Consider the following 15,095-nt stretch of genomic DNA (forward strand, 5'->3'; position numbering starts at 1 on the left):
AGTATGTCAGCTTTAATTAATGTAACATGACCTGATCATTTCCACAGTTAAGAATAAAGAAGTTTGCTTTCTTTAAATCCAAAGCTCAACCTGGAGATTATGCTAAGTTGCTTCATTCATAGTCCATACTCCTCTGCTCATGTCAGAAGGACAGCATTTGTCCCCTCTAGTGATAAACAAATTATACATGAAATCAATTCCACTTCACAATCATTTTCCCTATTGGGTATTATCTTTCCTTCCCTGCTCCCTCCAGTTAAGCCCACATCCTGTAACTTGCTAATGAGCTGAGAGCTTTCTGTTCCAGGTGGCACCCCCTGCCTCGAAGTCATGACATTTCCCATTTCGAATGCTGCTGGCATTTTTCGACAGCTCCTGCTAACTAGCCTTTTTGACCTGCACTAAGAGGAACTCATCTGATCGAATCCTCTAACCTGCCAATCATTCCAGCAAATGATCTTCACAGTCACTCCCAAGGCAGGAATGGAAGGAAAAAAAAAAAAAAGGAAAAGCGAGTGAGAGAATGAGGGAGTAGGCAAGCGGCTGCCTCTGCAGCTACCTAATGAGAATACTTTAAGTCTCTGAGGCAGCTGAAACACTGAAAAACTGGTGGGAAAATTAGGACACAACTGAATGCCTGGCTCTGTAATTACTGATTTCTTTCCATCCTGAGATCATTTTGAGAGCAACACCTCTGAGATGTGCCAGTTTCTAAAGAACACAAGAATATCCTACCTTACGTAGAGAAAATAGATTTATTTCTCCTGCCACTATCAATATGCAATTCTCATAATCCCACTCTGTCAAACAGCATCCTTTGCAGAATTAATCATGTGCTATAAGCTCGTTAAGTGTGCATTTGTAAACTAGGGATGATTATAATATTTGCCACAGTGAAGAAAGAACCTCTTTTTTCTCAGGCATATTTTAAATGTTACCACCATTTAGGGGTGTTAATTTTTGCATATTCACATAAAAACAAACAGGTATGGTGGAGGTTGGTATGGAGCCAGGGAGGATTAAAGTCTTGACACCAACAAAAAGAGGATAATCTGGGCATTCTTAACCAATACAGGTAAAATAATTTTTTTCCTTTCAGATTTTTCCTGCCTGTGCAGAATCAGTTTATTTAACTATATTTAAACTTAGTGGTGCCTTGGCCCACAGAATAAACCTATTACTTTAGGAAGAATGATCTGGGAGATGGTTAATTTGGCGATGGATCACAACTCTACGTATCTTAATATGGAGGAGATTTGTTGACCAAGGAAAGATACAATATAATTATGTGTTGTCATTATACCATTGTATGTGATAATGTAAAATAAATACTGTACATGATTTAATTGCACATTATAATCACACATCTTTCCCCATTTATAGTAATTAGGCCAATAGCCCCATTTACAGTAATTATTATATGTAATTGAGGGCATTTTACTAATTGCATTGAAAATGATAAACCAGAGCAATTAAAAATCCAAGGGCACTATACGCAATGCAAACTACATTAAGAGAATGGTGATAATTTAAAGGGAAAAAATTCACCCAAATATTGAAGTTAACAGTTCAGTATTTGATTCTACGCTTGGCATACAGGGTTTTAAAAAATTTTTTTTGTGGGGGGGTTATTTTTATAATGAGATAAATTTCCACCAAGGACTCTAACTTTTGTATTGTTTTTGTTCTAGATTGTGTACATTATTTCCCTATATGGAAAAGTAACTTTTGATGTTATCTTCACAACTCAAGGACTGATGCAAAATTATTCTTTTTGGCTGTATACAAAGGGTGTGTGTTTGTGTGTGTGTGCATGCGTAGGTTAGTAGAGAAAGCAGCTATCCTAAATTCCAAAAGATGCTCAGTAAAGCATTCATTTGCACAACCAATTTGATACTCTTAAAAGCTTTATTAATGGAAGCAATTCAGAGTATTGCAAACTGTTCGTAAATTATACTTGTAATACTTTAGCTAAAGTGTTTAACTTTGTCTATCAAAACACATTCGGGTTGAATTTTCATTACATTTGCTATCTGTCTAGAATTTTAATGTGTCTAAGGACATGAAACCCTGGCTCTTGTCCCCAGGCCCCAGTGTCTAGCCCTCCCTGATCCCAGTCCCCATTTCTACCCAGACAAAGCTCCCATGTGAAGAATATCGCAGGAGGAGTGACGAGCATCCGTGGGACAGCGGGAATAGTTTCCAGCTTCTTTTTGCCTTCCCTTCCCGACATTGTCATTTAGACATTGTCCTCTGTGCATTCAAATGTCATCCCAGACCATCAGCCCACTTCAACTCAAACAGCCTCCTTTTATGCTTAGACATTTCTTAGAGTATCAGCAGACCACAAAGAATGTCTAGTGGGACTCAGCTGCTATACTGGTATTAATAATACAATACAGTACACTTAGGGCATAGACAATTCCTTCTGTATCCCAAATTCATAAGAATCAACATTAAATGAAAAGGAAAAATAGAGCACCTGAACTGTTTCTATTTTCTATATGTGACTGCTAACTTCCTTGTAATAAATATTGTGGTTACTAGTCACATCACGGCTTGGGCCCACTATTTATAAGAAAGCTTCACTCATATTTTGCTGCTGGCTAAATAGTCCCTAAGAAATTAATTTGGGTTTTAAGAAGTCAGAAGATGCAAGGGCTATTCCCCCCACCCCTCACCATTTTGAAAGTTCATTTGACCTGGAAATGCTGAATCACAAAAATATAGTCAATTTTTAAGGATCCATGGGTTGATGAACCAATTTGTGAAGCATCAACCAGTTTCCTCTCTTTTAGCCACTTTGCTTTTTAAAACCTTCAATCAGAGAAAAAAAAGAAAAAAAAAGGAAAAAAAGGGCAAAAAATTAGTATTTTTAGTTAAAAAAACACTCTAAATTCTTTGTTTTTAGGAAAAACAGTTAAATATTTAAAGATAATGGAGCTTCATTTGGGTAACATACATGGTTTAGTGAAACAATGTATGTGTGCACAAATTTGTGTGTGATGGCGGAGAGAATTAATATGATAAAGCAAATGTAGCTAATGTAGTAAAATGTTAACGCTTTGGGGAGAGTGGGTGAAGGGTATCAGGAATCCTTGTGCTATTCTTGCAGCCTTTCTGTAGACATGAAATCATGTCAATATAAAAAAAAAACTAAATGCTTGAAGGCTGGGCATAGTTGCTCATGCCTGTAATCCCAACACTTTGTGAGGCCAAAGCAGGATGATCGCTTAAGGACAGGAGTTTGAGACCAGCCTAGACAACATGGTGAGACTCTATCTTTACAAAAAAATTAAAAAATGATCCAGGTGTGGTGGTGCACACCTGTAGTCCTAGCTACTCAGGAAGCTGAGGTGGGAGGATCATTTGAACACAGGAAGTTCAGCCTGAGCAACACAGCGAGACCCTGTCTCTTAAAAAAAAGACAAGTAACAAAATAAAACAAAACAAAAATGCATTCTGAAGGAAGCATGATACAACTTTATTTTCATTCTGCTTTGTGACAATCCCAGTAGGTGGTGAGAGCCTACGAGTCCTCTGCCTACCCTTGCATGGGGTTAGGGTGGTAGTGCTGGAGAGTACAGATCAGAGTTGACCCAAAGAAAAGAAGGGATGGAGAGGCAGGGAAGGGACGAGGAGGAGGAGAGAAGAAACAAACTTGCATTAGCGTTTAAAGGACAGAACAGACTCCCCAGGGTAGAGAGGGAGCTAAGGTAAGGTGGGGTGGAGGTAAGGTGAGGTGGGGGAACTAATAGCATTCCAGCCTCTTCTCATATGGGTATTCATAATATGCATCATGCATTTGAGGTTCAAAGTGCTGTCAATTTCCCAAGTAAGATGTATTTTTTAATTGGCAGTCATGTGGGGGTAATGGTAACAACTAGGGAATCTTTCAGATGAAACCTGCGAAGAACACTAAGTAAGGTTTGTTTCCCCTTCGAGCATCATTTCAACAATTGTTGTCAATTATATGAAATAACAGAAATAATAAAACTGTAGCCATTTAATAGGAAAAAAAAATTGTAGGATCATGCAGAAAATGGCAGTTTTTGCAGGAAAAACCCCAGAAATCTTTCTGGTACTGAAAGAAACCTAGATCTAACACTTGTGTTTCTTATATATTGAAAAGTGCTGATGGATATTATCTCCTTTTGTGTCTATAGTTGAGAAAATGCAACATACCTTAAAAGGACCTTTTGTCAATAGCCAAAAGTATCACACAATGAAGATATCATACCATCAGAACTGGAGTTTCTCTCTGTACTTGCCTGATTTTTCACTCAGTAGTATACAGGCCAGGCAAGGCACTTTCCAGCTATACTGCTTGCTTTCCAAAAGCTTCTCCAAGTTTCTGAATGGCTAAGCCCAGCAGTCTCTTCCAAACACTCCCTTAAAAACAGGTTGGCCACCCAGTTCTGGGCCCAGCTGACTGGATCAGGGCTCAGAGCCTGACCTCATGGCAGCCTACAGTCAGCCAGCAGTTTCTACGGGGGTGACTGACACAACAGCTTCACTCTATACTTCATGATGATGGCTACATCAATCAGAGCCACTCTCTGAGAGGGTTTGAATCTGAGGCAAAAAGAGGTCAGCAATAGACTGCCCCAGAAGTAGAGGGACAAAGAGAAATGATAATAAGCGGGATCCATGAATAAGCAGAAACAAGTCAGCAGAAGCCCTGAAGTGAAGGGAACATGAAAGCTGTGTTAGTTGATGCAGAGACAGAAAAAGTGAGCCGCCATAATGTCACAGCATGGAGGAGAGCAATAGGTGGCTGTTCTTTAGGAGCAGTTTCCAGAGTTGAGATGGCGGTTGAGATGGCAGACAGCTCTAGGTGGCCTACCGAGTAAGAAACACCATTCTACTAACGTTCAGACAGCGCTGCCACAGTCTTAAGCACCAGTGCATTGTGTTCTGTCTAAAATCAGGTTTCTAAAAAAAATCTTCATCTCATTTAATTAAATTTCCTTGAGCATTCTACTCTGTTTACCTAACAGTCTACTTATAGGAGATTACCGCTTAATGACCAAGTAGAAAGTCCGACACATTTTTTTTTTCATTATCATGTAATTCCTATATAATGTGGATTTGCAGAAATAAGAGGCTAAAAGGTAAGGAGAGGGTCACCAAAATATGCATGCAGTTAAATTCTTGCAATTGAACCAAATAAAATTCTTTCATGCACTAGACAAATATTTGTAAATTTATTAGGAATGGGGTCTGTGAACCAACTGCTTCATTGAAAATAGATATTCCATAATAAGCACATACTATTTCAGAAAAATTACAAAACATATCTAAAAGAGTAGAGAACTCTCTTATCCCTTATATTTAGCTAAAGGAGAAGTAGAGTGACCATGCACTTTCTATGCCAGTTTAGATTAAGAGGAAAATTAAGCTCACCGAGGGATGTTTGGTATCACTGTAAGCAAATGTAAGTGATACTAATGAATGTGGTATTCAATACAGCTTCCAGTCTTTTCCTTGGGGAAAATTTCTATGTATATTTAAGGCTCTCTCAGACTTTAGAAGGGTCTTACCCATCAGTGCTGATAAAAATGAGTAAGAAGAATCTATGAAATCTTTACTAATATCTTTAGAGGATAACAAAATGTAAGAAGCACAGTATTTTGATAATCCAGTGGCACTTACCCCATTTTTAACTTAGGTGCTTATGGTTTTCTTCTTATTTAATTTGGTTATAAGACTCTGAAACCAAAATTGCTTTCTGCTGCAAAGCCAAATGCATCTCATTAGATTTTCCACTAAGACCAATTTATGCAAATCTGGCATTATTAACTGAATAATTGACGTGACCTTGGTATGCAAGGATAGAAATAATTTGGCATTGAGGTTTGGAAGAAAAATTAGGACTTGAAATATTCTTGTCTACTCAGTCCTCTATTATTTCAAAGACAGAAGTAATACAATGCATTTTCCACATTTACCTCTTTGTAACTCCCCAAAGAGAGGTGGTTAAAATGCCGGCCCACAGTCTTAGTCTCCTTGAGCCCCCAACCCCTTTGGCCTCCCTCTCCTTCCCAGTCTCTCTAGGCATTACAAAGAATTGGAACATTTGAGGAAATTCAAATGTCCCAAGATGTCAAAGCCTTCTCTAAACAGCCAATGAATTCAACAGCAACAGCAAAATTAAAGTCTAAGAAATTACAGATTTTTCTCTAAGGATATCTTATCTACGTAGACATTTTGCTCTATAATGTCTAGATGATATTCAGTATTGGTCAGAGTAAGGTCATTCCACAAGATATAATAGGCCAATAAATAGGCTACATTATTTGATCTCTAAGATGGCCCCATTTATTTAAAAACTCTGCAAAGGTGAGACATTAAAATAATTTCTTTTTCTGCTGACTGACAGAAAACTCTTAGAATCCATCTTCCCTATAGCTTTTCTGAGAAAAAAGAAATTGAGTTGTTTCCTCAGCATTATGTTGAATCAAGCTGAGGCATTTGGATTGAAAGAAAACTACACCAACGATAATATTAAAGCTTTATTGGCCAGGTGTGGTGACTCATGCCTGTAATCCTAGCACTTTGGGAGGCCGAGGTGGGTGGATCAACCGAGGTCAGGAGTTCGAGACCAGCCTGGCCAACATGACGAAACCCCGTGTCTAGTAAAAATACAAAAGCTAGCCGGGCGTGGTGGTGGGCACCTGTAATCCCAGCTACTCGGGAGCCTGATGCAGGAGAATTGCTTGAACCCAGGTGGAGGCAGAGGTTGCAGTGAGCTGAGATTGCGCCACTTCACTCTAGCCTGGGCAAAAGAGCAAAACTGCAACTCAAAAAAAAAAAAAAAAAAGGCTTTACAAGTTGATGTGAAAAAGGCAAAACTCACAGAAAAAATATTTGTGTTGCTATCAAATAATTCTAGAGGAAAGCTTCTACTGTGTAGATATAACTGATATCTAGTTTAAAAAATGTATGTGAAGAAAATATATTTTTACATTTTTGTAAAGGCTTTTATATACTGATGTTTGTAGTTCTGAGCACCTTTTAAAAAATCTCTTTTCAATTAGCAACCTTTGAGACTTTCCAAGCAACACTTCTGTCCTGTGAGCTTGATTTGATTTCCCAAGGAGGAGCGGAGCTGAAACACGTTCTAGCAGCTTTGACTGCCTGGGCTCAGGTCAGGGGATCTCAAAAGAGCCAAGAAGAAGGAACACAGTCTTGCAATTGAAATTCAGGCTTGCTTGTGTGCATGTGTGTATGAGGCAGCAGCACAAATAAAGTCCACTTTTTTGTTTTGTTCCACTGAATTGGTTAAGGGATTTATAAAGCCAGGGCCCTCATTATGATAATGCAGGTTAAATACTTTTAAAAAGCATATGATGTAACCCTCATGAATCAAAACCATTCTCAATACCAGGAGGTAGCTTGTCAAAAACTTAGCCCCACTCTTTGTCTGACCAATTGAAATTCAGAGTGGGAGTACAAATGCAACCAAGAGTTGTGCTTTTTATTCTACAGGGAGAAATAACACGAAGAATGAAGACTCTTACCTATGGAGTGACAAGTTAACAGTAACATCTTCTGACTGTCATTTATATATCATATTTTATCTGGAAACCTTTTATCTCCACATCATTCATAAATTGCCACCATGCCCCTGATAGGCCAAAACTGACCCCTATGTTGAGGGTATTCAAAAGCTAAGTCCAGGAGTAGCTCAAGATACTGGCAGATTACCCACAAGACAATGTGTATAGTTTAAAATTTTCTCTCTTTACCATGCTATCAATTTAGCCTGTTAACATATTTCAAACTAAGAGAGGGAGGAAGGAAGAGGAACTACTGCAATGCTGCATATATCCTTTGAGTTACTTGAATACTTTTTATTTTATTTAGTTATTTTTTGAGACAGGGTCTCACTCTGTCACTCAGGCTGGAGTGCAGTGGTGCAACCTCAGCCTCCAAGGCTCAAACCATCCTCCCACCTCAGCCTCCCAAGTAGCTGGGACTATAGGCAAATGCCACTACCATGCCCAGGTAATTTTTGTAGTTTTGTAAAGATGGGCTTTCACCATGTTGCCCAGGCTGCTCTTGAACTCCTGAGCTCAAGCAGTCTGCCTTCCTCGGCCTCCCAAAGTGCTGGGATTACAGGCATGTGCCACCATGCCTGGCCTGAACACTTAATTACTGAATATCAGAACAAACACACATTTTTCTCTACAAATCAGCACATAAAAAGCCTTCCCCACAGTAACATTTGTTCTCTATTTGTTTCAGAGACTTGTGCTACATTAAGTTTATGTGTGTGTGTGTATATATATATAAGTAAATTATATATATAAGTAAATTATATATATGTAAATTATATATATGTAAAATATATATAAGTAAATTATATATATATAAATATGTAAGTAAATTACATATATACTAAAAATTTTCCAAAAATACTAGGCACTTCCATCTGGCAATCAAGAAATACGGCCTTTTCAGAAGTTGCCATCCCAGGCTGGTCATTATGTAGCACCTGTGATGTGATGACTGGGCCAGGCTGACATGGCTAGAGGTTGCCATGTTTAGATTATGCTTCCTATCTGCAGAATAGTAGAGGACAAAGAATTTGATAGTAAAAGAGAAAAGCCTCATCACGATAAGGTCCGTACCAGGAGCCAGACAGGAATCAGAAATAGGTGAAGTGGCCCAGATGGGAGCTAAACTAAACTGGGGAGTCTACATCCCCTCCAACGGAGGCGCCAATGATTTAGTTTCACGCAAACACTTCTGGTAGGAATGTGAAGGTGATATTGCTGGAGTTGCTTATTTTTCAAGGAAAACCAGAAATCTAGACTTTTGTATATAATCTCCCCATTTTAAAATGAGAACAACTAATTAGAAAAATTGAGTGGACAAAAGAAAGTAGGTCTGTGGCTTAGAAACAGCCCAAAGTGAACCTTTTTCTAATCTCTGTGAGCAATGTGAGTAGTTAAAATGACTTGCTTATAACTAAAATGGTTTGCCTATGACAATATAAATAAAAGCATAAGATAAAGTATAATTTTAGTTAGAGTCTAGTAGGTGCCTGAAAATGTGGAAATAACTGAGAGCATTCTATCTCAATAGAAGGTCTGATGAACGCCATAATGCACACAAGAGACTCATAGGATAGTTGGTGAAAAAACGAGTCTGAAATATTTCACTTAAAGAATCTGTTCAATATCCATTAAATACTACTTTCCTGGTAAAGCAAGTCATCTTACCTGTGTGCTCTTGAGAATGTGCTACTTGTCAGTGCTTGCTGTTTGATAGACTTTTGCCATAACTATTGTTTTTCCCAAAGGCCCGCATGCTTTCTCCAGCTTCTGGTTGCAGTCTCACATTTGGGACAGTAAAAATAGAAGACACTGTGGACAGAATACGAAATTTTCATTTATATACGTATAAACATTTATAATCATGTTGTTTTTTTTTTAATGGAGACTGAGATGCAGGTTTGGATGCCCAGTACACTGAACATCATGGTATGTTTTGATCTTTGAAATGCCAGGTGGTCGCAGGCACACACACATTTATACACATAAGCAAACATATGACAGGATGGTCTGCCTTTCCCTCAGAACCACAGCTCAGACTATCTCCCACATTTCTCTGATCTAGAACAATGAACTTAGATTGGGAAACAACATATTTTGCCCTTCCTTTGTTCCATTCTTTCATTCACTGGAAAAATATTTATTGAACCTCACACTGTTCTGGGAATTTCAGAATCCTGTACTAAATAAATCAGAATGAAAGGAAATCCCTGTTGTTATAGAGTCCAGTTGGGGGAGACAGGCAATAAGCAACCAAGCAGATATAATACATTAAAGAGTGGTAAATGTTATGAAGAAAAATAAAGCAGGGAAGAGAAACTGGAAGTTTTAGGGTGGAAGGAGGTCAGTGAAGTCTCTCCTGAGAAGGGACACTGGTGGAGAGAATCAAATGAGGTAAGAGGGCAAGCCATGCATATGTCTAGAGCAAGCACACATAGAAGAAGAGGAAACAGCAAGAGCTGACTTTAAGGAGGCAAGAAGAGAAGCAGGCAAACCCGGTAGGAGGTAACTGTAAAAATGTGGTTGAAAGATGGTGAGTGACTGAGGGCAGGGTGATAGCAATGAAGTGAGGAGTGGCACGATCCTGGATATACTGTGAAGGTAGCAACAACAGGGTCTGTGGAAGAACTGAATGTGGAGTGGAACCAAAAAAAGATGAGTTAGGGATAGCTTCCATCAACTGGAAGAATGATGCTGCTATTTACTGACAAGGGTAAGACTAGAGAAGGCGCAAGTTTGAGGGGAAAGATGAGTTCAGTTTTGATAAGATTAAGTGTGAGAGACCTACTAGATGGTCAAATGGAAATGTTGAGTGTCAGTTGGATATGCAAGTCAAGTCAGGGAAGACAGGACTGGAGATGGAAATTTGAAAACTGTCAGTGTACAGATGATATTTAAATCATGAGATGGGATGAGATCATCTAGCCTCCAGGGAGTCCATGCAGATAGACAGATCTGAGGATTCAGCCCCAGGACACTCTAATGTGAAAGGTCTGGCAGATGAAGAGAAATCAGCAAAGGAGCATGAAGAGGAGACTTTAGCTTTCTAAACTAGAGGAAAGCAATGAGAGAATACTGTCCTGGAAACCAAGCAAAAGAAGTATTAGTAGGAGGAGATGGTTGTCAATTGCACTGAATCTTCGATAGGCTGGGAAAAGACCAATGGATAGAGGCTTCGAAAGCCAGGCATTGTGGACACAAAAGCCTGTTTGGGAAGGATTCAAAACAGAACAAAAGTCTAGGAACTGAAGGCAGCAAATCTTACATCTGAAATGGGTGCATCTGTTTCATTTTTAAAAAGATGGCACAGAGCTACATTAAGAGCATTATGCTGTTCTAGGACGATATATAGAACATATACAGGAATATCTGGGAAAATCGACAAACTCTAGAGCTAGAAAGGTCCCTGGAGACTACTGTGTCCGTCTTACTCGCTCCTTAAGTGAGAAATGGGAAGCCCAGAGAGACTAAGGCACTTGTCCAAAGTTCCCTGGCTAGTTAACAGTGGAGCTGAAGCTGCAATTCAGTTAGTCTGATTCCCAGTTCAGTGCTCTTCACACTGTACCGATTTGTTGGCCTTCTTTCACTGAATTTGAGTTTTGTGAATTAGCAAGTGAGTGTAATAAAATCAAGGACTCTGTGCTATGAAGTGTATTTTGTTCATTTACTTTGACAAGGGTAGTACAGCTTCAATTATTTATGTAACTTGATAGTATATGCAGGAGAATGCCCTGTGGTGTATTTGGGAAAAGTAATGAATTTCTTCTAAATCAGTCCTCCATTTACTTCCCTGCAATCAAATATTTGAGAAGAAGTGGGACAAAGCTGTTCGGGTTTCAGGACAGAGGGAGAATAACAGGGTGCCACCAGAATTACCCAGCTTTAACAGCCAGATCCCCAGATAACTGTACCATTACTCTTGCTTTCTGCTTTTATAATTCCTGCTTCAGTGGCACACTAATACATTACCTCTAAATTTTGGTACTATGTAACCTGATGAGATTTTAAGGAATAGTATAATAAAGAAAGATATTACATTATTATGTATTATTCCAAAGCATGTGTCTGACATAAGCCCATAATTTCATTTTTATACGAATCCATGAAATGACTACAGGGCTCTGTGTTACTCAGGCTCCAACAACACTTGATGACCTTCTCTCGGGGTCTGATATATTGCACTAGGCCAAGAAGGCTTAAATCTACTTGTAACTTATTTTTGTTCCCATCTTTTCCTTTTAACTTGATTTTGCTTCCTGCTTGCATAACTGTTTTCCTCTTGTGGAAATTCTTTAGAAGGTGCTATGAGCCAGCTTTAGGAATGAGAGTGCTATGGATTGAATTGTGTCCGTCCCCAAATTCATCTGTTGAAGCCCTAACCCCTAATGTGATGGCATTTGGAGATGGGGCTTTAGGAGGGTAATTAGGGTTAGATGAAGTTATAAGGGCGGAGCCCTCATGATGAGATTAATGGCTTTGTGAGAAGAGGAAGAGATTGGTCTCTCCACCCTGTGAAGACACAGCAAGGTGCCCTTCACAAGCTGAGAAGAAAGACCTTACCAGGAATCGAATCTGCTGGCACCTTTATCTTGGACCTCCCATTCCCAACAGAAATAAACGTCTGCTGTTTAAGCCACCCAGTCTACAGTATTTTGTTATTGCAGTGTGACCAAACTGAGACAGCAAGGTTCCTAAACTACAGCTTGGTTGCTAAGACAATCCATTTATTGGTTCTGTAACACTTCTTTCCAGGTGGACCTCCTTCTAAATCTCCTTGAAAAAGCAGCATGTAAGGGTATTACAGGTGCTGCTGCTACTGCTGCCACCACCACTGCTGCCTTTGCCAGATGATGAACTTTTACAAGACTCTATGCTAATGTGAAATTCAATTATAAAAACATAAAAAAACTTCTAAATACAGTCTGCAGAATACTAACCTAGACAATAAGTCACCCAAACCAGTCATTTCACTTAAAGAAACTAATTCCCAAAGTCTCCAAAGTCTGGGAATTCTTTGTTTTGTAAACATGTTTACAAGTACAGCCACGTTGTTCTAAATGGAAATGACTATAGTATTTAATACTGGGATTGTCCTTTCTTGCAACTGGATTTATGCTTCATAATGATTATCTTCTAGACACAGAAATGCATTTCTATAACCCAAAATTGTTACTGGAGGCATTTAGTAGAATCTTGCTTTAAAAATATAATGATTTTTCATCTTTATTCTCCCCCCTTCAAAAGGTTTCACTGCTCCTGATGTTTAACGTTATGCAAAGACGTGTTTCTGCCAATGAATATCGCCTTATGGTTATGCTTCTGCAAATAGCCTGCTGTGAGCTGATAAAGGGATTAATGCAGCCAAAATTCTTAATCTGTGAAATTACAAATTAAATTCTCATATTAAAAATACCACCCTGAGGTATTTTTTGTGGTTTTAATTCCCCTCTGGTGTTCTGCATACATTGTGCTTGTTAATGACGGGGACAAGGCTGTCTCCCTTGGCAGTCTGCTGCCGAGTGATAATGTGTAGGCATTTACTCACTGATAGAAACTGGATTTAACCACTGGCTGATAAACTAAGTGGCAAGTGGGTAATAAGTCCATATTAACAGAAAAGTACTACTACAGAATTCAGAATTCATAGACCATCAAAATCCTGGCTTAAACTCAATCATCAAGTCAGATGGGATTGAGATGTCACCAAGGAGGAGTGATATCAAGTTACAAGTTACACTAAATGGGAAAACAAACCATATGTTTGAGTGTGATGAGCCATAAACTAGTGAGCCTATTTACATCATTTTTGTTTTCAGTATAGAAAAATTATTTTCCCATAGGGATTTAATTTTTAATTTAAAAAAACTTGAGGGTAGCTGTTGTAATAGTCAGTGAGTAGTCTTTAGAAAGGAAGTAGGGCAGAGTATTGAGTAAATATGGGCTGGAAATATGTGAAATGTTAATGAGGATTTGCTAAGCATTAAGGGGAGTAGTAGATTAATACATCTATAGTCACTTTAGGGTTAAAAACAAGTAATGAGAAATAAATGTGGGATATCAAAAAAAGATTTAGGATAGAAATACCCAAGAGGAGTTGTACTTAGAACTTAGTTCCAAAATAAAGGGTTATTGTCATCAAGGAGAATCCAATACTACGATGGGTGAAAGAAGTCTAAAATCCAAGAGAATGAAGAAACAATCGTATGTTTACTGTAAGTGATGTATACCAAGGATTAATAAACACATGATAAATATTAATGCATATATGTGGCATGTTAATTTTTAGGGCAATCAGAAAAGAGTATAGAAGAAATATCTCTAATTGTTCTTTGGAAAGAACATATCACCATTGAACAAAAATATTCTGACGGTAACAGTTTGTACAAAATTTCACAAGAATTCTGTTTCACACTTTGGAAGAAATCTGAGATCCTCCCAGCCATAAATCCTCCCCCAAATATTTAAAATGTAATTTTTAAAGGCTGTATAAATATGAAGACTTTTATAAAAACAAAACAAAACCCACCCAGGAATGTGTTTTCTTTTAAAAGATTCAGAGAAGAGCTGTCTATACAAATACCAAGAGCATTTGCAGTTAAAATGAATTACACGTCTTCAGTCTGTACATGACAATTCAGTGCATTAGCCAATTGCCAACTCTGTTCCTCAGCTCGCTGCATAGCAGCCCTTTTTAAGGTTATTGTTACAACCAAGATGGTTTCTGAGCATCAAACAGAAATGAATCATCTTCTCCTCTGTGTACTGCAGCCAGTTAAAAAGTACTGTATGCATAAAGCACTAAATATGTAAATCATATTTTCCTTTTCCTTTATGACTGCTCAGATCATTTTTTTGGACACACACATAATCAAATACAAAGATGCACAGCTGCAGACTGCAGAGCAGAGATAGCAAAAAAGGAATCCATTTTCTTCCTGTGTCTGGTAAGCTAGCAAATGAATGGCAGGATTCCACTAAATATATATACACATGGCCCCCCTTCCCCTGTTCTCTCTCTCTCTCTCCATACACACACACACACACAAACACGCACACCCATGTAATGCACATACAAACATACATTATCTTATGTTTGTGCACACACAAATATGTGAATCTCTGTATACACGTTACATACAGATGCTAAAATAAAATGATGTCTCTGCTTGGACTGGATGTTGTGGATTTGTCATACTCACTATCGGTGAGTTCCCATAGCCGTGGGGGCAGGTCACTAAAATACTCGTGGCTCAAGGCAGCCTGTGCCGATAGTCTGTTCTTTGGGGAACATTGTAGGAGCTTGGAGGCCAGGTCTTCTGCATGGTTCACATAGCTGAGCCTAAAAACATGAGCAAAAAAGAGACGTCAGACCAAACAAGAAAACCCACTAAATAAGACATAAAGCTTACCTAATTTTTCTGGATTTCAATTTATTCTTGGCTAGAAAAACAAATTACCTGCTGAAAATAAACGAAGCAAAATGCACACTAGTTCTTAGAGTATTTGTTACTTCAAACTTACTTTTACTCTAGG

At 38.5% G+C, this 15,095-nt stretch overlaps 1 protein-coding gene across 4 annotated transcripts in view; it reads right to left on the bottom strand.

Annotated features, from left to right (window-relative positions):
* CDK14 (cyclin-dependent kinase 14) overlaps positions 1 to 15,095 on the bottom strand; it is a 603,701-nt gene that overhangs the window by 77,982 nt on the left and 510,624 nt on the right. For all 4 annotated transcript variants that reach the window (XM_011996009.1, XM_011996010.1, XM_011996011.1 and 1 more), the window contains 2 exons: positions 14,762 to 14,901; positions 9,231 to 9,374 (listed from right to left, as the gene is read on the bottom strand). In XM_011996009.1, coding sequence (XP_011851399.1) covers positions 9,259 to 9,374; positions 14,762 to 14,901 — 256 coding nt within the window. In that variant the 3' untranslated portion in view covers positions 9,231 to 9,258. The remainder of the gene's footprint in view (positions 1 to 9,230; positions 9,375 to 14,761; positions 14,902 to 15,095) is intronic.

The sequence above is a fragment of the Mandrillus leucophaeus genome, unplaced genomic scaffold (assembly GCF_000951045.1).
Source record: "Mandrillus leucophaeus isolate KB7577 unplaced genomic scaffold, Mleu.le_1.0 Scaffold50, whole genome shotgun sequence".
In the NCBI taxonomy this organism is placed as follows: Eukaryota; Metazoa; Chordata; class Mammalia; order Primates; family Cercopithecidae; genus Mandrillus; species Mandrillus leucophaeus.